Source organism: Anguilla rostrata, chromosome 8 (assembly GCF_018555375.3).
Source record: "Anguilla rostrata isolate EN2019 chromosome 8, ASM1855537v3, whole genome shotgun sequence".
In the NCBI taxonomy this organism is placed as follows: domain Eukaryota; kingdom Metazoa; phylum Chordata; class Actinopteri; order Anguilliformes; family Anguillidae; genus Anguilla; species Anguilla rostrata.
Genome location: NC_057940.1, coordinates 13820888 through 13843254, shown reverse-complemented (window position 1 = coordinate 13843254; position 22367 = coordinate 13820888). Strand labels below are relative to the sequence as shown.

General features: G+C 46.0%; 1 protein-coding gene across 7 annotated transcripts in view; it reads left to right on the top strand.

Moving 5' to 3' along the window:
- LOC135260872 (laminin subunit alpha-3-like) overlaps positions 1-22367 on the top strand; it is an 85616-nt gene that overhangs the window by 48960 nt on the left and 14289 nt on the right. For all 7 annotated transcript variants that reach the window (XM_064346532.1, XM_064346530.1, XM_064346529.1 and 4 more), the window contains 28 exons: positions 1870-1967; positions 3215-3383; positions 3610-3736; positions 4580-4719; positions 5378-5493; positions 6266-6474; positions 7063-7267; positions 7875-8019; positions 8338-8478; positions 9258-9419; positions 10165-10266; positions 10636-10719; positions 11954-12184; positions 15073-15186; positions 16124-16242; positions 16405-16485; positions 16832-16929; positions 17221-17271; positions 17478-17629; positions 17759-17869; positions 18108-18219; positions 19134-19301; positions 19690-19886; positions 20212-20328; positions 20822-20976; positions 21372-21513; positions 21844-21943; positions 22114-22230. In XM_064346532.1, coding sequence (XP_064202602.1) covers positions 1870-1967; positions 3215-3383; positions 3610-3736; positions 4580-4719; positions 5378-5493; positions 6266-6474; positions 7063-7267; positions 7875-8019; positions 8338-8478; positions 9258-9419; positions 10165-10266; positions 10636-10719; positions 11954-12184; positions 15073-15186; positions 16124-16242; positions 16405-16485; positions 16832-16929; positions 17221-17271; positions 17478-17629; positions 17759-17869; positions 18108-18219; positions 19134-19301; positions 19690-19886; positions 20212-20328; positions 20822-20976; positions 21372-21513; positions 21844-21943; positions 22114-22230 — 3763 coding nt within the window. The remainder of the gene's footprint in view (positions 1-1869; positions 1968-3214; positions 3384-3609; positions 3737-4579; positions 4720-5377; positions 5494-6265; positions 6475-7062; positions 7268-7874; positions 8020-8337; positions 8479-9257; positions 9420-10164; positions 10267-10635; positions 10720-11953; positions 12185-15072; positions 15187-16123; positions 16243-16404; positions 16486-16831; positions 16930-17220; positions 17272-17477; positions 17630-17758; positions 17870-18107; positions 18220-19133; positions 19302-19689; positions 19887-20211; positions 20329-20821; positions 20977-21371; positions 21514-21843; positions 21944-22113; positions 22231-22367) is intronic.

Sequence of the window (22367 nt, the reverse complement as noted above, 5' to 3'; positions counted from 1 at the left end):
ACAGTGTCTGTAGGTTTTTGTGGTTCCCTTTAAAAGGACAGCACATTAAAGCCTTGGGAACAAGGCGTGTGGACTCTTTAGGCAATTAACAACTTAAATGCATCACTTGTGCTGAAACACACCGAAAACCATTGTACACTGCGGCCCTCTAGACTGGAGTCTAGACTGGAGATACTCATGCATTGAAGACAATCTAATTAAGAGCAACTTAAATAACTTTTAACCTGCAATCTCTTTATCGATTTTTACCTGCAATTTATTTATCCAGCTGGATTTCTTTACTGAATCAATTCATATTAAGTATCATGTTACAAGAAATGTGCACCACCATGACTTCTGGACTAGTCACTTGTAACAGCTGAGTGACTAGCCCAGTTAAATAAGAGAAGTATTACCTTCTTCCTTAATGCCCAGCGGTGTGTGCTATGAAATGTGTTTTGAAGAGTAAGCTTGAAGATGATGGGCAGTAATGGAGCTCTCTGAAGAAAGAGGGCTTGTTCCCACTAGTTACAGCCTCTTCCTTCGACCACTGGATTGCCGGTCACGTGACAGAACCGCTATAAGGATAAACGGCACTGCGAGGCATAAACACTCCGCAGACTCCAGCGCCAGCACTGACAGCTGGAATGTTCCGGAGATAACCTGTGTTTCAGCGTTCGCTCACCCTCTCTGATTGCGTCGGCACCCTTTATAGTGTCTCGTGTACGGGGAAATGGCGAAACTGTTCTGGGAGCCTAATTAGATGTTTTGAAGTTTTGTTGTGTGTTCATTTTTTAAATTTTGTTTTATCTTCTTATGTTTTGATGACCAAGGAGGTCTGATGCTAACTTGGACACAGCTATTTGTTCTTGTCTTTCGTATGGGCAGATTCCTTGATCCAGCACTGAATTGTTTTTTTTGCTGGTTTTATATGTGTGATTGCCTTTCTGCTGTTGTATGCACGTGCACGCCCGGTTAAACACGCTGCATACGTCACCTGATTTGCTTCCATTGGAAATATATTATTGTATTGTCGGCATGTTGATTCGCTGCCATGGAGACGCGGACGTTTCGCTTTACCTTGTCGGCTTTTAACGGCGCAGTATTTCAGCGGGGGGGCACCTCGTGGCAACCCCGCGGGCGTGCGGCGAACACGTGAGCGTAAACATTCACGGCCGTGCCGGATAGCAGCTCGCCTGCCAGGTCGTGTTTTACGGTGGTCTTATCGGAATGAGTTGCTTACAGAAACAATGTCACGATAAAATAACGGCTCAAAGCTGACCTGTGGACTGCAGGGAGGCTGCTGAGTGTCTGTGTGGAATCGGTGACTGTAGGGCTCCAGTTAAATGTATAAACACTGCATTCTGCAACCCTGGCTGAACTGCCCTGACCCGTGTCACTGCGACGCTAATTAGCCTGATCCTTAACCCCCCTGTAGCGCTGCTCTGGTTGCGCTCCTGCAGAAAAGCGATGTTTCAAAAGCACATCTTTTCTGAGCATCAGGCATGAAAATAAATGACTTTCTAATCATGACATTCTAATCATTTTCTGTGTTCAAATAAACATGGCTTCTGTTCTGTTCTCTTCGTTTGGTTTTAATATGACTGTGTGCATTCCCCCTCCACAACCAATCATCCGCAACCATTCATTCACACTTTGTTTACTGAAGGTGCTCAAGTGTTTTTGTGAAATTATTTTTATGATACATGTCAGTTTTTCATTGACATCAAGACTACAGTGCTGCATCTCTTTTGCTTTTTCCATGAGACCAATGGAAAGTATTGACTTCAAACAAAAGAGTAAACTCAGTTAGACTCTTGTTACAAGGTGAACGGGAGAGAACTGCTCTTTCCCAGTGTTAAAAGGAGTTTGTACATTTTCTCTTTCCAGTACAAAGTGTATGCAGTGCCGGCAGACAAATTTTCAATGGAGTACGTGGATCCTAAAGAGCTTTGTGTCTCTGTCCATGGCCGCTTCTCTGAGGACAGGTGATTACATTTCTAATGGATATTATATTCTATTGTGCAGTGTTTATTTATTCTGCTTACATATGTTATGTTTTGTACACTATTCAGTAGCACAACTGCATACGTACCAGAGCACTGCAGGGTTAGTACCTTCGCACAGTGAGAATAGCAGTCAGTTTTCTGGGATCTGAACTTGTAAACCTCTGATCTCTGATCTCAAATCCAGTTTATTTATTGCTGCACTACTCCCTGAAATACGTTTTTCCACTAGGTTTTATGCTGGTGATAAATTGATTTTCTTAGTTCACCGGCAAAGAGCCCTTTCTACCCGATAAAAAGGTCATGAATGTATAAAAAACTGACTCGCTACAGTAGCTCTCCTCTGACTGCTCCTTGAAGTGAACATCTGGAGCACAGGTGAGATTCCGTACATTCTTGAGGCCTGGCAGGTCTCTCACCTGAAGCTACTGGATGTATACGGTTGAACATCTGGTTAAGAAAGCAAAGAAAGTCCACTGCTTACTGATCTGTTGCCCTGAACCAGTGCTCTGCTGTAGCCTGATTATAGGGTCTGAGTGGTGATAAGAGGATAATTAGACTATTTACACAGTGCTATACAGAGGTGGAAAGTCCAGGGGTCAGAAAGTAAAAGTCCTGCCCTGTGTTTCTTCCACCCATTAACTCTAATTTCACTAATTAGTTCTACCTCCTGGCTGAAAAAGTGTGCTAATTAGCATATCAAGGTGAATGGAACAGAATAATGGGGGAAGGACTTTTACTTCCTGAACCTGGATTTTCCATCTCTGGTACTATAGACCTTCAAAGTCTTCCAGACCATCCCCTTGTTCTACATAATTATGATGAAGTGATGTCATAATGTCAGATACTGATGATGGCTTCAGTGCCAGAACTCTTATCCTTGTCTTTTCTGTTTTATACATATAAAACTTTTTGCAAACTTTTGAAAAGGCTTAATTTTTTATTTATGAGTGTGGCTTAATTTTAAATGCAAATGTCATATCATATCGTACCATTTTCTGTACTCATCTGTGGACTTTTGGACGCTCTTAAATTTGGCTCCTCTGCCTGGGCTGGGGGTGTGGGTGGATTTCGGGGATTTAGATTTCAAAGGAAAGATAGTTTGGAGTTCCTCAGGTCAGAACCTCAGCTCTAATGCATCACGCTGAGCTATGTGTGGATTCCAGAGGCAGACTCTGTGTTAAGCCCCAATTTATGTACATCCCCCCTCCCCCGCCCCCCCTTTGCAGTCGCTTATGTGTCCCGCCCCAGTATGAGATCCCCCCTTCAGCGCTGGTTTTGGACGCGGCGCGAGAGGGGCGCCTTTCCGTTCCGTCCGGAGGGAGGCAGAGCAGGCAGGCAGGACCAGCCCCCCTCATCGCCCCCCCACGGGATGGGGTCCTGCTCAAATCCCCTCAGGTACACTACAGAAGCACTGCCGCCACGTCAATTTTCATTTATTCTGTTCTCTTTGGTGAGCTGGAACGGTCTTCCCAGGCTTAGCGGTCATCCCGGCTTCAAACAGGACATGTTGAGAGCCAGAAACACATGCAATGAGTGGCAAATGATGAGGCCAGGTGATTGGTTGATTGGTCGATTGGTCGATTGCTTCGATTGGTTGATTGATTGCTGATTGTCTTGGCAGACTGAGATCAGCTTCAGTGCTCGGGTGCCCGTCCCAGGGAGATATGTATTCGTGGTCCACTTCCGTCAGCCAGAGCTCCCCTTCTTCCCTGTGGAGGTACTGGTGGATGGAGGCCGACCCTGGAAAGGTGAGAGGTGGGGTCTAATCCTGGTGGGATTGGGTATGTCCAAGGTGGCTTAGGTTAGGGGGCTACGCACCCTCAGGTGGGAGGTGATTTGTTCCATGTGAAATGAAAAACCATGAAAAAAAAGTGTAGAAAAAATAAATGCTACTCATTAATAGTGCATTTCTACAAAGCCACATCAACAATATTTCAGGGGACCTCATTTTGAGGAATAAAGAATAAATGTCTAGTTTTTAAGCTTTATTCCTTTTGCCCCTATATTGCTTTTTATATATTTGTGTTGAAGTCTCTCTCTCTCCTCTCTGTCCTTGCAATGGGTTTTAGTCAGTGGCTCACTGGACGTTATCCTCTAGACCAGGGGCGTCAATCTCCAGTCCTGGAGTGTCCCACTGTCTGCAGGTTTTAGTGGTTTCCGTTCAATTCGTAGACAACTAAGGCCTTAAGAACAAGGTGTGTGGTAATGTCCAAGCACAGATTTAAATTAATCTCTTGTGCTGAAACAGACCAAAAACCAGCAGACACGGCGGCCCTCCAGGACTGGAGTTTGACACCCCCCGCTCTAGACATTCTCAGGGGCCAAGTCTTACAAAAAGCCCCGCATTCCTGTGGATTTTAAGGTGACATGCTGAGGGGGTAAGGGCACTTACAGCATCTGAAGAAATGCAGTGATCCCCTTTAACGGGGGGATTAGCCTCCGGGAGAATGCTTTTAGGAGTAAGATGATCAAAGCCGGGCGGCGCACCGAGGAAACGCGTCCTCTGTCGGGGATTAAGCACGTCGCACCACGGTGATGTTTCTTCCTCCTCGCCTTCCCGCCCCTCCCTGGCCCCACCCCCCCTCCCACAGGCTCCATCAACGCCTCTTTCTGCCCCCGTGTCTCTGGCTGCCGGGACCAGGTCATCGCAGAGCAGCGCATCGCTTTAGACGTTCCCCGGCAGGACCTGACCGTCACACTCAGAGTTCCCCCTGGGAAAACCCTCATCCTGGTTAGTCAGTTCCTCTCTCTTCACTGGTTCCAGCTGAAAGATTTTAAGTGGACGTCCTATTTGTTTGAACATTCTACCTTTTAGGTTTTTCCACAGATTTATGTTTTTTGGTCACATAGCATTAACTTTCCCTTCATAAAGCCATAATGCATATGTTAGGAAAGTTGGTGAAGAGGAATAGATGTTTATATGGTATTTATACATGTCAGATTCATACAGGCTTGACAAATGAAAGCTTTGTGACGCTACCCTTGATGTGATGTACAGCCATTAGTTCATTCTTCAAAGACATCCGTCATTTTTACATCCAGGTGCACACAGTGAACAGAGACCTCTCATTTCTAGTTATAAAGAGATTGAGTAGGATTTCAGTGTGCACTGGGTTGTATTACCTCTCTTTATGACAACGCTGTCCGAGAGAAAAATAGCCACGCTCCACCAAGCCCTTTAATACGAAACTGGGCCTGGCTTTACCACCAAATCAGTTCCACGCAGGAATGTGTGAAGTCACTAAGAACCTGATCAATAGCTGTGTGCCCAACCTTTTTGATTGATACGTTAGTCATTGCATTTGTCTTGGTTGTCTTGTTTTTTTTTGTGGAGATGTTAAACTTGAGATGTCTTTGTGAACAAAAGGCCTTGTTTTGTTTTGGTGCAGGACTACATCTTGGTGTTTCCAGATGAAAGCTATGGCCCAGAGCTGCTAAGGGAGAAGCCTTTGGGCAGGTCATCAGATTTCATCAACCAGTGCGGAGGGAACAGTTTTTATATAGAGTATGTATTTAACCTTTCCTCTTGCAATTTCTGGGCCCTGTGTAGCTTAAGTACGCTAAAGCTGTTATTTAACACTACGCACATACAAAGACAACAGTTTTAAAAGTTAAATCTTTTTCTTTTACATTTATGGAAAAAAGACAGTTTTTTGGCAAATCAATAAATTCAACAAATAACAGTAGTAAAAAACAATATTTTCCAATGCATAAAACAAATAAAAAGAAGTTCACCAATGCTTCTGTTTGTGGAAAGGACACACAGAAATAGTGTCATATCACATTACACATGTAGCTCACATCAAATGCTGCAAACACTGCATTCAAAGTCTGTGAATGTAATACAACTGTGGGGCTTAACATATTTCACAAGCATTTGAAAAAAAAAAAATTCTGCCATGTGTAACCTGGCTAGCAGGGCCATCTAGTGGCCATGCAGTTGCTGAAGAACCTACAGTAACCTGTAGACCTCTCACTAAACCAAGTCCAGAGGGTATAATTCCACTGTCGATTTTGAACGTCAACAACAGGCTATCTATATAAGACTGCATTCAAAGTAAAGCTCCTATAGTCCACAGACATAATCTAGTCTCACCACAATCAGAAAAACATGCATTTGGAATTCACTTAGTCATTTGGATGTGAAATGGGTTTATGCTTTTTGTGTTTTTGTGTTAGTATTGTTAAAAGTTTCTTGGGTGGTTCCTTGATGAAAGCGATGACTTGTTTGGATACGGAAAGCAGTTGACTGATCCTCGTGTCTTCCTGTTCTGTAGCCCAAGCTCCTCCCAGTTCTGCAGAGACTCCGCCCGCTCTCTGGTGGCGTTTTTTAACAACGGGGCCCTGCCCTGCGGCTGTGACGAGGCCGGGGCCACCGGCCCCACCTGCGACCCTGAGGGCGGTCAGTGCACCTGCAGGCCCAACATCATCGGCCGACAGTGCACCCGCTGTGCCACGGGACACTACGGCTTCCCCTACTGCAGGCGTGAGTCCGCCTCCCCGCTCGACCGTCCTCAGGGTCTCTCTCCCTCTTTCCCAACCATCGTACATCACTCAGTGTCCACCATTATAGTTTTGATCGTCTGGGGTTGATTTATACAGTATCGGAAGACAGTTCTCCACTTCAGACTGTTCTGCTGTTATTGCTCTCACTTACGCAGTTATACTAGTGACTGTTACTAGAGTAGGTTAACAGCTGTTATGGTAACAGCTGCTACTACAGAGCAACTGTTTGGTCGACTGGAGGTCATATGTCTGTCTGTGTTGTGACATCAGAGCAGACATGTTGCTGACATGATGGTTTGTGTTGTGACATCAGAGCAGACATGTTGCAGACATGACGGTCTGTGTTGTGACATCAGAGCAGACATGTTGCTGACATGACGGTCTGTGTTGTGACATCAGAGCAGACATGTTGCTGACATGACGGTCTGTGTTGTGACATCAGAGCAGACATGTTGCTGACATGACGGTCTGTGTTGTGACATCAGAGCAGACGTTGCTGATATGACGGTCTGTGTTGTGACATGAGGGCACACATGTTTGTGAGATGCCGGCCTTTCTCTGTTCCCAGCATGCAAGTGTGGCAGGCGTCTGTGTGACGAGGTGACGGGCCAGTGCATCTGCCCCCCGCAGACCATCAGGCCCGCCTGTGACGTGTGTGAGAGCCAGACCTTCAGCTACCACCCCCTGCTAGGCTGCGAGGGGTGCGACTGCTCGCCCAACGGCATCGACAATGTAGCGGAAGAGGGCTGCAACCAAACCACAGGCCAGTGCGCGTAAGTCCTGCCCCTCCCTGCTTTGCCCCACGCGTTCCTATTTCACCTCGACCCTTCCTCCTCCAACCCGCCCGTTCCTGCTCCAATCTGCTTCTTACTGTTCCCCCTCCTCTTCCTGTTCTACCCCAACCCTTCCTGTTCCACATCTCTCCTCGCTGTTCTCCATCCCTGTTCTATCCCACCACTTCCTGTTCCCCCCTGCTCCTTCCTGTTCAACCTTGTCCTTTCCAGTTCAGTCCTGTGTTTGTAAAGGCAAGTTTACACTAGCAGCAACTACTCTTAAACTATAACACTATATGGATATTGCTTGTTACTGTCCACACCAGAGAACGGTTTATTGTACGCCACTGTCAATCAACGTGCACAGACTTCCTCAGGATACAGTGGATCTGTGTCACATATTAAAGTGACTACTGCTGGTGTGCTGTGCAGTGTGACAGTGAGACTGTGTATGTGAATAGTACTGGATACAGGTATATTTGTGTCTCTCAACTGTACAGAGGTGTTGTGCATGAATATGTGCTCTCTCTCTCTCTCTCCCTCTCTCTCTCTTTCTCTCTCTCCTTCTCTGTCTCTCTGTCTCTCTCTCTCTCTCTGAACGGTGCAGGTGTAAAGATCACATTGACGGGCGGCAGTGCGACCGGTGCACCGCAGGGTATTACGGCTTCCCCGAGTGCGCGCCATGTGACTGCAACATGGGGGGCGTGGTGCCGGACGTGTGCCACCCGCAGACCGGGAAGTGCCTCTGCAAGGTGAGTCTGCATTACGTCACATCACATTGACTGAGCTGCTGCCGTAATCCAGAGCCACATGCTGTAGCAGAGAACAGCAGTGTTACTCATCAGCAGGCTCCATCTCTGGTCATCTAGAAACTTCCCTGACGCCACACTGTCCCACGTTAAACACAGAACACAGACACAGCGATATGCAGATAGGATCAAGCATTGCACCAACAAAAAAATTGATAATACATCCAAAATTGGACATTCACGATTACATGAAACTTTGTTTACGGTGCACAAATGGAAATATCCTGAACGCTTCTTGTTTTTGTGGATTTTCTTTTCCAGAAAAACGTGGTGGGGGTCAGGTGTGACTCCTGTCGCAAGGGGTCCTTCTACTTCGATGAGTCCAACCCCAGCGGCTGCCTCAGCTGCTTCTGTTTCGGAGCCACAGATCAGTGCCGGAGTTCGGACAAGCGCCGGGGAAAGGTGGGACGGAGCCTTTAATCAGTACCTGTCAGTCTCCATTAGTGCCCTTCACAAGGGAAAGTGACCTTATAAAGTGTGTATAAATATCATATCAGCAGCACAGCCACTGTAGTAAATAGAGCTCGAAGTAGTGATGACAAGTGACAGCAAAATCGGCGACACAAATCAGACTCAATCAAATTAAACGTCCTATGAAATGTTTTTGAAACTAGAATCCATTTGTCATGTAATCAAAATGAAATCCATTTTGATTTATCAGGAAAAAAGTCATTTCGATAGTAGGACCCTGTGGAAAGCATATTGTTGGGCCAATTTAAATACTTTGTGCGTTCAACCAAATACTTTCCCTGAGTTTTATTTGTGCATGAAACAACCACTTTTTTCTATTCAGCTATATCGCCATGTTCAAAAAGTCAAGACTACTGTACAACTCCTAGCCTATCCACTGACCATAGCTTTTGGCAGTGCGTTTACCTCTTTTTAGCTGGTCCACAGTGTTTTCTCTCAGTCTGAAGCTGGCCAGCCCAATCCTGTTCCTGGAGATCTACCATCCTATAGGTTTTCACTCCAGCCCTAACAGAGCACACCTCATTCAACAGCTAGGGATCTTGTTGAGCTGCTAATTGGTAGAGTCAGGAATGTAAAATAACGGTTGAAATGAAAACATGCAGGACGGTAGGTCTTCAGGAACAGGACTGGGCAGACCCGCTCTAAAATGCGAGCCAGATGGGGTGGCAGTCACAGGCAATTGGGGTCTGACACCTTTCCTCTCCTGCCAGTTTGTGGACATGAAGAGCTGGCGCTTGGAGAAGCTGGATCAGGAGGAGGTGCCCTCCGTTTTTAACACAGCCAGCAACACAGTGGTGGCGGATGTGCAGGAGCTGCCTGCAACAGTGAAAGATCTCCACTGGGTGGCACCAAAAACTTACCTGGGAGACAGGGTAAGTGGAAACACTACAGATGTTGTGGGCAAATAAATACTTTCCTCAGTGTGATAGCAATGATCCTAATTTAAATTGCATTAAACTATTATAGGTAAAATTGTTTTCTTGGTATTTTAGCATTTATTCTCATGGCAGATTGTGTTCCCTCTATTACACAGCACAAAGAAGACAGTTCTGGCGCAGTTATATTTTGACTCGAACCCGCAGTTCAGGCTCAGATATATTTTGACTTGAACCCACAGTTCAGGCTCAGATATATTTTGACTTGAACCCACAGTTCAGGCTCAGATATATTTTGACTTGAACCCACAGTTCAGGCTCAGTTATATTTTGATTTGATGTTGCATGTTCCAGTGGTCTGTACCTCTGCTACCCAGAGTGCACCTCTTTCCTATCTTTCCCTTCGAAAGGTTAGCATAAATTAGAGACAGAGTACCTCGCTGAAACCCTCTTCTGAACTGCACTGGTACACTCTCCGAAAAACAGTGTTCTTTGGCTTTCCTCCACAGGGAAACCCTTTTTAGTTCTAGAAACCTCTATGTTAGGTGTGGAAAGTGTGAAAGCTCTCAGATTGAACTATTTTTTGGAGAAAAAATAATCCTTGTACTACATTGGATTGCTCTCTGTAGACACAGAGGACTCTTTTGGAACCCTGTCTTCTGAGAGTGACGACTGTCACCAATGGCAACCGGGTTCATGTTCCACTACTTGTAGGTGAACTTCACTTCCTTGCTCTTTGCAGGTGTCCTCGTACGGAGGGTTCCTGACCTATCAGCTGAAGTCTTTTGGGATTCCCAGTGAGGGCATGGTCCTGCTGGACAGGAGCGCCGACCTCCTGCTCAGCGTAAGTTTCTTTTCTCTCACCTCCCGTTAGACCTGCCAGTCAAACCAAGCTCTGCTGTGATTGACCGTGACAGTACAAAGCTCCCGCCTCTCAACTGCAAAAGAACAGAGCATAATAAAGTGTGAACCTCAGCTAATTAAGTTGTTTCTCTGCATATAAGCGGAGGAGAGAATAGTTTTCCTCACATAGGGGTTGATTAAGGTAAGGGAGTAAGAATTGTTGATGAACCTCCAAGAATAGATTTTTTTCAGCCCTTGTTTGGCTCACAATGAATCTTTCTATGTTTTTGTTGTGTTTTTCTTGTTTTTATGAGGCACTGAGAGAAGGCCTAAGTTTATTTTTTGTGATGTGTTCTACCTTTGTTATCAGCGGAAGGAAGTGACTCTGGTCCACAGGGCCCCCCTCACCCCCTCTGCGGACCGTCTGTACGAGGGGCGAGTGCAGCTGATTGAGGTACTGCTCATTCCTGATGGATTCTTACCCATCCATACGTGGGACAGGACAGGACAGGACGTATGGGTCCACCATAGAGGGACAGGGACTGGACCAACCTAGCTTGCGATTAAGCACGCCTTTCTCCGTGTTTAATGCCTTAAACACATTGAGACGATGAGATGGCAAAACAGTATTTAAGTGCAATCCCTTAAATCTGTCCGTCAGGGCTGGACTCATGCTGATCATTAACTCGATGACTAAGGCTGCAGGCAGTGTTTAATGAGAAGGCTTAGCTGGTCAGAAAAATAAACCTTGTGAGCTGTGTCATGTCTTTTAACACCTTTTCCACATTTTGAATACTTTACAATCTTTTGTTGCTGCACAATCAGTCCACTGTGTTATACTGTTTTGCAGCTTTTACGTTCTCCAGTACTGCTGAAATCAATGAATAGAACATTTACTTTTATTTTTGCTTTGGCATTTAAGTGCAAGCTTTGGGGTATACTGGAGTTATGTCTGCTTAGAGAGGGAAATTCCACAGTAAGGAGACAGTCAGCATTACTGCACTTCGCCTTGTAGTGGAAGAATTTCTCTGAATGTCTTTTTATCCTCCTGAGCTCTGGTAGAAATAAAAATTAAGTATTTAAATGTAAGTGTCTACAAGTGTATACAAGTGTCTTGGATGATGTTGCAGTGAAGGTATTTTCAAAAATATTATTTTATTTTTATTGAGTGGCTCTTGTAGTGTAGGTTTCAGCATAATAGTTTAAATGGTTCTTGAGATTAAGACCAGATACTTGTGTCCCCTGCAGGAGAAAAATCAGGGCTGTTCACAAAAAATAAATAAGAACAGATAATGAATCAATATGCTGAAAGTGGTAAATCTAAAGTGTACACAGTATAATTAAAAAAATGTCCCTGCCTTTTCTTTCTCTAATTTGGGGAACTTTATTCCAATTCTGATTTTCCTATCAATATACCCCCCCCCCATGATATCAATTTGCACCACTGCACATGAATGTTGTTTTTTGTGTATGATACAAAATACAAAAAATGATGATCTCATTTTAAGTTGCCTGAATACCACAGTGACTGTACCCTGACTAATTTAGTAAAATGCACTGCATTACGGTATTTACAACTTTTTATCATGTGTTTCATATTTTACATGTTTCATCAAATTTTTCCCAGTGACAGCATGTGTTGATTGAGTATGCGCTCCTGGTGTGACTCCCCGTCTCTTTTGGGGCAGGGTAACTTCCGGCGCGAGGGCACCGACCGGCCCGTGTCTCGGGAGGTGCTGATGGCAGTTTTGGCGGATCTGGACGCCCTGCACATCCGGGGGCTGTACTTCTCCCAGAGCCAGCGGCTGAGTCTGGGGGAGGTGGGGCTGGAGGAGGCCACGCCCACCGGGAGCGGCGTGTCCAGCAGCATGGTGGAGGTGTGCACCTGTCCCCCTGGTCACCAAGGAGACTCCTGTCAGGTGAGAGAGAGAGAGGGGGCGGGACTGGGAGGCAGGGCTTTGTGCAATTACCTATTCAGAATCCTTTAGCTATGAGCGAATGGATTTTATTAAAGGCTTGCGTTGTGAGACACACCCCAAAGTTCATTTGAGGAAAAATACAAGACTAATAAAAAGTACAGGGGCGTGGTTTTTCTCTACAGGAATATTGCGTAAATAACACAATTCGTAGCCTGAGGGAAAGGGTTTTGACGTTCTTAAGTAATGTCAATGATTAAATCTGCCGCTTTGTCATGGAAACAGCCATATGGAACATAATATAAACACATCTCTCAATACAGTGCATTTTTGTACGTTCTTTGGGAGGACAGAATTTTTAATTTTCTCAAAGATTGATAGTGTGGAGCTGGGGTTAGAGAACTGGTCAATGGACCACAGGGTTCACAGGTTTGAATCCTGGCTGGGCATTGCTGCTTTACCCTTAAGAAAGGTATATTTTCCCCAGGGCCCCAATAAAGTGGAAAGCATTTGAAATCCCCTGTGAAACAGTTAATTAAACATGACAAGTTAATTGTATAGGACAGCCCTGAGAACTGGCACTGTCGCTTTACTTATAAGTGGCAGCGCGATTGATTTATATTTTGGACGCTGGGCCTGAATTTCTGCTATGCTACAGCAAAGCGTGAACTCTGAGGCTAATGCAGTCGTTAAGGGCGTGTCGAGCCCCACACCTGAGTTATCCGTTGCCTCGGGCGCGGAGGCAGGGGGAGGGAGGGAGGGAGGAGCTCTGACAGATTTCAGGGTGTGACGGACTTGCTCAGCGAAGCGTCAGATGGTTAGCGCACGCCGTGCCGCGCCCCACCTTTTCCAGCACCTGAGGCGGGCTTGGGCGCCGTGATTCAGGCGTGACTGCTGCTGCGTTGTTGTCTGGAAGTGTGACTGTGCTCACATTCAGACAGGGCTAATTTGGGGTGGGGGGGGGGATTTGTAAGGCCGGACGGCACACCCAGGCTGTTTACGGTATGCTTCCAGGATGGGCTTGGCTTTGCTTGGGTGCTGGTGCGGGGGGGGGGGGGGGTGAACCTGTGTGTGGCTGTGTGTGGCTGTGTGTGTGTGTGTGTGTGTGTACCTGTGTGTGTGTGTGTGTGTGTGTATGTGTGCCCTTGTGTGTGTATGTGTCTAAGTCTGTATGCATACTGCACATGCATGTGCTGTGTGTGTATTTGCTGTAACTGTGTTCTCTTGTGTACTCTGTTTGTGTGTGTGTTTGTGTGTGTGCGAGAGAGAAAGAAAGAGAGGGAGGGAGAGAGAGAGTACGTGTTTGCATCCGTGTGAGTGTGCTTTTGATTGCATCTACCTATCTGTCTGTATGTGGGTGTGTGTGAGTTTGGGTGTGTCCCAGTCTGACTGCATGTGCGTGTTTGTGTCTATGTCTAAGAGCCAGCGTGTTCCTGCAGCAGACCTGACTCAGATAGCAGTGTGTGGGTGGGGCCTGCCAGCTTCCGTTTCTCTGGGCCTTTAAGAGAATGGGGCCGGCTGGCAGAGCAGTTATTTTACTTTGGGAAGCGTGAGGAATGTTAGCCATGTGTGGAGGATCTTGCTGGGAGAAGGCCGTGAGGTGGGCCCTGATCTGGGGGGCCGTGTTTGGCATCTGCTGGGCCGGACACAGGCCTTTTCAGGGGGATGGTCGTGTCTTTCTACACAACCGGGATACGCAGAGAGTTCGATATCCATCGCTACACGACCGGGAAACACAGAGGGTTCAGTACCCATCGCTACAAGACCAGGAAACACAGAGGGTTCAATACCCATCGCTAAACAATCAGGACACTCAAAGGGTTCGATATCCATCGCTGCATGACCAGGAAGGACAGAGGGTTGTGACTCCTCCGAAGGACGACTGCTCCGGACAGAATGTCCGTCTTCCTTCTTTAGATGGCAGTTCATCCAGTTCCACAGTTCAGGTAACAGGTTTTAGCAGGAATGTTCTCTAAATTGTCTCGCACATGGTTTTGGAATGTGTCTCAAAAAGCAGGTTTACCCTGGCTTGATTTCGGTTGTTTTACGTTGATTTATGTTGTTTATTGTAAAACCAAAGCAGACAGTGACATAGTGTATAAAGAGTGATATAAAAAGAGGCCTTTTTGTGTTGGAGTTTGCCTGTGTCAAACACCCCAGTGGTATTGCTTTTGTTTATGTGGTGTGAGTTTATATTCCAAAGAAGAATACGTGTTATTTAGGTGTTTCTATCAGGCCTAACAAAAGATATTTCTGGAGTTTTTTTCTCAGTGGAAACCCCCTGCGTTTTGCTCTAGTTAATAATTGTTAGTCTTAGACTTGAGTGCACATTGTCTGACCAGCCAAGACAGAGGTTGTAACGGACCATTAGGAGAATTCCGCACTCTGACCGCGTGGAAACGCCCTGCTTCACCACAGGCTGAAAATTCATACCTTGCTCGTTTCCAACTGCTTACATTAAATCACTCTTACCGGACAGGGCAGCGAGGGACTGTTTGGCTTTCTCGAACACCAGCCCCACGCCTTTTGTAACGCTGCCGTATTCTTAGTGTGATGGGTGATAATATTGGCAAGAGGTGAATGAAACACTAATCTCTCGCAGCTGAACAGCCAAAACCGGTCTCAGGGTTTGAATTGGGAGATCGCTGATAATGCATTTTCTGTGCCTATGTTTTATATGTGATTATCCAGGTAGATTTACAAAGCTTCAATTTTACATATTGTGCATTTGTACGGTTCATAAAACAGTTCAAGTTAAGTGGCTCGGTCAAGGGTGCGTCATCGTTTTTTAGCCGGTTTGAAAAGCATCGACTTTGCGGCCGGCCCCTGGCCTCTGCGGCAGGCTGTACGCTATGTGGTGTTGGTGACACTTTTCCTCTGCTCCCTGACAGAAATGTGCCCCTGGTTACTACAGAGACAGGAGCCAGCAGGGGCCCGGCCGCTGTGTGCCCTGCTCCTGTAACGGGCTCTCCAACGCATGTGACGAGGCCACCGGGAGGTGCCTGGTGAGTGTCCGTCTCTCACCCCTCTCGCTCTCTCTCCTTCTCCTCTTTCCATACCTCTCTCATTTCATCACTGTTCCTCTTTATCTGCTCTCACACATACAAGGAGAGATGTACACTCGCACATACACATGCACGTACACACACAAACACGCATACACACACACACACACACACACAAATGAAAACACCCAAACATGAATTCACACAATGAATTTAAGGAGCAAAGGTAAAAGCCTAATTTTATTTTTTTTTAAATGTATATAGACTAGTAGTAGTGGTTTGAGATTTTCACTGACTTGCACTATTTTGTGGGCTGCTAGCCTGAATCACTGTGTCTAGACTTCTCAGCAGTAGATGTTTCTGTATGGGGGGGGGGGGGGGGGCACACAGAGCACACTCTGTGGGGAACTGTATGTGAATGGAATGTTTATCATGTGAGTGTTGTATTTGGATATTTGATCTTTTAGAGAAATATCATATTGAGTATCCTAGTGTCAAGCAGGGGTGGGGGGGGAGTTACACCTGACTGACTCCCATTGGCGCTGTGGTATCTGCTGAGTGCTTTAACCCCTCAGCACTGCCATTATTGAGACCATTGGTTGACACACACCTCTTAAATCAGTGCTACTCAGCTCCAAGAATTCACTCTAATTATGCACTCCACCGCTTTATTTCACTAATTATGTCACCTCCTTGTTCCAGGAAGTAAGCACATTAGTGAAATCTGGTGGTGTACTGCGTGGTGGAAACAAATACCTGCATTTTTAAATGTTAGTAATGCCTGGCATATACCTCGAATCGCATATTGTCTGATTGTGTGGCCTGAAGAGCACCGGTGGGGAGAAGAAAGGAACCGATGTAGGGACTAATTTTTTGGAGAACCTGTAATCACACCCTGTGTTCTGTGTTCTGTGTTCTGTTTTCATCCCACCAACAGAACTGCAAGCAGAACACTGCTGGCTACCGATGTGAGCAGTGCAAGGAAGGTTACTACGGCAACCCCACCAACGGCACCTGCCGGGTCTGCCCCTGTCCCTTCAACGTGGAGTCCAATAGGTGAGTGCACCAGCAAGGGGCGGGACCTCCAGTAGGGGGTGGGGAGGGGCATCATCCTGTTCAAAAAAATAAAATAATTTATCTTAGCTTAAATTTGCCCTAAATTGAAATTTTAATTATTTGGACCAGGTGCTTAAAAAATTGTCCCTTGCTTTTTCTCAGCTTTGCCACTAGCTGTAAGAAGGTTTCTGGAGGATTTGTGTGCGTGTGTCGGCAAGGATATACTGGAGCCAGATGTGAAAGGTTGGTGTCTTCTGCTCTACTGTGCTGTAATGTTTAAAAAGAGGCAGAAAACAAAGATTCAGTTCACTAAGCAAACATGCTATTAGCTTCGAATTGGATCTCTTGTTAAGAATGGAATGATTGAACTACCTTAATTGAGAAAATCCGTTGTGTGAATGAAAGGTAACTGCAATGTGGTGAAGTGAACTGAAATGGCAAAGACCTCAGTGGTCGAGTCATAGAAGAGTCACAGTCTAGTCGTGATAGCTGGAGGACATTGACGAACACTGCTGGATTCTGGCACTGAATTCATTTATTTATTTACTTTATTCGATGACTTAACCTGTCACTTCCTTATGTCTGCCAGGTGTGCTCCTGGTTACTATGGCGACCCTATGGATCTTAGGGGGAGCTGCCAACCCTGTAACTGCAACGGTAACGGCAACTGCGACTCTAAGACAGGGGGTGAGTACAAAACTAAATTTACTTCCACAGACAACATTTCACACTCATGGACAACGATTCACACACAGTAGCAACATTTACCTGTCACTGAAAACCTTATATCCACATGGCAACATTTCACCCACACCTCCAACATTTGTTACGACATGTTACTAGGACAAGTCAGTAGTTTGTTAAGTTTGTTGTCTAATAGTGAAGAATGTTTTTTTGTGAAAAGCTGCGTTCAGAATTGCCATGTTAAGAACTTAGTGTTCATGTGAGTAACTGTCAGTGTTTCTGCTCTTATTACAGTGTGCAAGAACACTCTCGAGCCAAAGGACACAACAGACGAGCAATGTCAAGGTGAGTTAAGTAGAGGATGAATTTAAATACTTTTTTGTCGTTGCAGTGTGTTTCTGACATTGCTCTGGCTCTTAAGGCACGGTGTGTGAAGACATGGTTGTGAAGTGTGTGGTGTCTTTCTGACATTGCTGTGACTCGTAAGAGTGTGATGTTTGAAGGTGTTGTTGAAGTGTGCAGCGTGTTTTTGACGTTGCCCTGCCTTTTAGAGTGTGACAGCTGTGTGGAGACCCTGCTGAAGGACTTGGAGAGCTTGGACGACATGCTCAGCAAGCTGAAGTCCCAGCTGGAGAACGTCAACGCCAGCTCGGCCGTCCAGGAGCGTCTGAAGAAGCTGGAGGACGCCATCGCCGCAGCCAAGGTACGGTGGCCCTTGTCCTCTCCTCCCGAAAACCCCAACTGGTCATGGATCCCGAAATGTAGATGTGTAACACATGGCATGTGACCTGTGGGAGATTCAGTTTGGAAGCTGGTTTCTTTCTTTTTCCAGACTCTGGTGAAAATATACAGCACAAGCATCGCAAGCCAGGTACCCAAGGTCAAACAGCTGGAAGATGATGCCAAAAATCTGAGCGAGGACATTGGACTGATCAAGAAGAAGGTACCAGAGCACCCCCCCCCCATCTTGTCTTTGCGAGCTGCACAGGCAGTGCCAGGAGTCACATTCTTGAATTTAATGGCCTTTGACCGTTGTTTTTGTGTGAAAAGTACATTTTCATTCATTTTAAATTGTACTCGATCACTGTGATTTCTCAGCTGTGTTGAAGACAAAATCTGCCCTGTGAACTGTTGATAGTTTGTAATGAAACGGGACTGTGCGTCGCCGTTTTTGTGTCCAGGCTACTGAGAACTCTGAAAAGGCCCAGGAAGCAGTGGATGCTGCGGAGAAGACGCACGGCCGCGCAGAGGACCTCGCCGCTGGGGCTGAGAGCATTTTCAACAAGATCAAGGGTGAGAGTCCCCCTCCCTCTGCATGCTGGCCCCATTCACACATTTACCGCACATGCAAACATCGAATACAGTGAATATGTTACACTGCTCTCCTGTCTCTGTACTTTATACGGTTTGCATTATTCAGCTTTTGCATTCAGTAGCTTACCTGCACAGCTGGAGTTTATTTTGTGGTGTTCAGATTGAGTACTCTGTTCCAGGGGATAATTGGCCCAGGTGGGATTTAAACTGGCAGGCCTGGGGTTAAGTGCTTTCAGCTCTGCATGCGCACCTCAGTTAGACGTGCTTTAAGACTGCTTCACTTCTTCCTTCAGCTTCACAACACATTTTCTTGCTTGAGTCATCATGGGCTGCAGCGTAGCCCCTGACTCTGTCTCTGCTGGTTTTTTTATCCCTGTTAATAATCCTATAATCCTGACTTGATTCTCTCTCTCTCTCTCTCTCTGTTTCTGTCTCTCTCCTCTCTCTCTCTGTTTCTGTCTCTCCCTCCACTCTCTGATTGTCTTTAAAAAGAAAAACAACAGCCTCTTTATAAACAGTTCTCTCTCCAAAACCACTTTTTGACATGTATTTGCAAACACAGCTCTGCCTGACCTTCTTACAGTTGCACCCAAATTAACCTTGAGCTCATTTTCTTGTAAACAGCATCTCTGACCTTGACAGTTTCCTTGTAAACAGCAGCTCTGACCTTGACCGTTTCCTTGTAAACAGCAGCTCTGACCTTGGCCGTTTCCTTGTAAACAGCAGCTCTGACCTTGACCGTTTCCTTGTAAACAGCATCTCTGACCTTGACCGTTTCCTTGTAAACAGCAGCTCTGACCTTGGCCGTTTCCTTGTAAACAGCAGCTCTGACCTTGACCGTTTCCTTGCAAACAGCAGCTCTGACCTTGCCTTGACCGTGTGTTTATGCGCAGATCTGCTGAAGGAGTTGAATGACGCCACTTCCGGAGCTGGCAGCCTGCCCACAGAGGACCTGGCCAAGATCCTGAGCGAGGCGGAGCGCATGGTGAGGGACATGAAGGCCCGAGACTTCAGCGACCTGAAGAATGCGGCCGAGAAGGAGAACGAGGAGGCCAAAAAGCGTAAGTTCACCCCCCTCCGACTCCCAGAGCAAGTCTCCGCTTGTTCCTCACACACCTTGTTTCTCTCACTCACTCGCTTTCATTCTGCCACATCCGTGACTTAGTCCACACATGCTCTTCTATCCAGAGAGCATGTTAAAGTCCTGCTGAAGTTAGGAGCAGGATGGGTTCAGAAAAAATCCGTAATTTACCCCATTATCTGAGTTTAACTTACCAAGTTGAATGCATCTCTAAATTGAATAGTCTCGAGTATGTATACAGGAATGTCCATGAATGTCCATTCTTGCGGTCAGACGTTTCCCACACCACATACAGTAGGCTTTATTTTTCCAGACAACAATCCCAGAAGCTGGCCTGTATATATAATGCATATGCACTTACGTTTTAGTGCTGGACCACATCAAGAACGACGTGACCAAGCAGTACGAGCTGAACAAGGATGCTGTCAAACGTATCGCGGGCTTGCTGAAAGATCACGAAGCCAAGCTCAAAGACCTGGAGGAGGCACTGAAAGAAGCAGACAGCACCGTCAAGAAAGCCAACCAGCAGAATGGGGTCAATGCCAAAATTTTAGAGGACCTTCTGGTAAGGCCAAATGAAAAGTGTCACATCTTTGGGTTTGTGTAGAACTTTTGCAGCTACTCAAATTGAAATAAAATGTAATATCAGCATATTGCCACATAATATGTGGGTAAATATACACATTATTGACACTTTAATACTGTATTATTTTAAATCCATTGCTGTGAATATGCTGTATATTTGTTATTATATTGTCATGAATCCATCATATTTACAGTATATTGCAATATATTCTGTGACCGTATGGGGTTCCTCAGTTTTGGTTTGTGATGTAGTGTTGCAGGACAATGGTAAATGTTTCTTTTAAAAAATACTCTCTGATCACCAGAAAAAGAAAAAGGAGCTGGAGAAAGAGCGAGATCAAGTGCTCGACCAAATCAAAATGGCCAAAGACCAGCTTAAAGGCACAAAAGATCTTCTCGACATGCTGGCCGACAGCAAAAAGGTAAGCAGGAACTGGGACAGCCCTAACCAAAACAAAACAACAACAAAAAAAATCTGAAAATCTGCTGAAACGCGTATAGCTAAGGACAACCCACATTGTGGTTATATGGGTGGTGTGCAGAGGTCTGGTGTAAATGCTGTTAAAGTGGGCTTGCGGCCAGACTGTTTAGGGCTTTAATCCCAGTTGTAAGCCTTATAAATCACACTGGATGAGGCCACCTGCGAAACAAATAACCAAATAGTATCAATTGTAACCAACAGGTTGAGTTAATTGCTATGCTGAGCAGTGGAAATGGTGATTCACTTGGAGCTTTTGCAGCTGTGCTTGTTTTGTTTCTCCGAAATGAAAGGGAGCTGTCGAGTATTAACTTGCTCATTCGCTGAGATAGCAATCAGTGGGGGCAGTCCGTGTCACATCACCACCAGCAAGCTTGCGGTTTCTCCTGCATGCCGCAACAACAGAAGGGTCTTTTGTGTTCTTTTTTCCCCTACAGGAATACGAGCAATTGGCCGCGCAGCTGGATGGCGCCAAAACGGACCTCACCAAAAAAGTCAATGACATCACCCAGGCGGCGGCCAAGGAAGACATCGTCGAGAAAGCAGAGAAGCATGCCGAGACCCTCAACCGGCTGGCTAAGGAGCTCCAAGAGTAGGCAGATTCTGATTGGCTGACTTTCAGATAACATGCAGCACTTAAGGCTTTGACACCTCCCATAAATTACACTTACCACTGCACCTACCCTTCAGTTACTCTTTAATTGCTTGTTTTTTATTGAAACATAACATGGTGGTTTGACCACAAGGGGTATTTTCCTTTTTCCATTCTGTATTGCCTGTAATCTGTCTCTTTGCCAACAAAAAAACACAAACCTACATCATTGTATTGTCTGTAGCTATAGTCCCTCATGCTAAGAAGATGGTTCATCATGTACACAGGCATGTTTTAATATGCCATTTACTCACATACTGTCACCTGATATTTCCTCACACTTGGTCGGAGGTGCGAGGCGCGAATCCCGCTAACATTTTTTCCCACATTCGCAGGGCGGTGAGGAACGCCAGCGGCAGCTCGGACGTGCGCTGTGCCGTGGACGCCATCGAGGCGTACAAGAACATCACCGAGGCCATCAAAGCGGCAGAGGACGCAGCCAACGAGGCCAAAAAGGCGGCGGACAAAGCTCTGAGTGTACGTCGACCCGCCTTGACTGCCGCTCTCAGAAACGGCCTTGCGATCAGGGAGGCCGCTGCTGCCTCGTTGGAGGCCCCGGGGTTCCGTCTCACACACAGACGCTCAGCAGGACTGAGTTTTAATGAGATTATGGATGTGTGCTTATCTAGCCCCTTGGGCGTCATGGAAACCAGTATCCAGTCCTGTCCTGTTTCCTATCCTATCCTGATTCTAGAAAAGTGCATATTATGAAGCATAATAAATCAGATATTTTAGCAGTTTGCTTGTGATATTCTGTATTTTCACGGTCGTTGATAATAAAAATATACATATATGAATTTTTTTTAGGACGTGCAAAATCAGGATCTGACAAAGAGAGCCCAGGACCTGAAAGACAATGGGGATGAACTGCTGAAAACTGCGAAGGACGCACAGGATGATCTTAAAAGTAGGCTTTTATACATATAGTTTAATAATGTCATTTTATAACATGACTCTGCTAATGCTATGTATCGTGTTCCTGATTTTCGAATTACTGGCACAGTGTCATTAGCAGTGTGTTTTTACGTTAAGTTCTCTTTAGCGAATGTGGCTTTTAACCGGTGTTTCATTTCAAAGATGCCGCAGACGAGCTGGACGCCCAGAAGAAGCGTTTGGCCGAGGCTGAGAAGAAGAAGGACGCTCTGAAGAGCGACCTCCTCGCCGCCCAAGCTGAGCTGGACAAGATTAAAAGAGGTGCGCCATTACCGCCGAACACCTGGACAGGGCCGCTGCTTCCAACACGCGGAGTACAGAGACAGGAGGAATACGAAACAGCGACGGAGAGAGAGAGAGAAGGTTTTAGGGAGAGCAAGGTTAAAAGGGATAGCTCC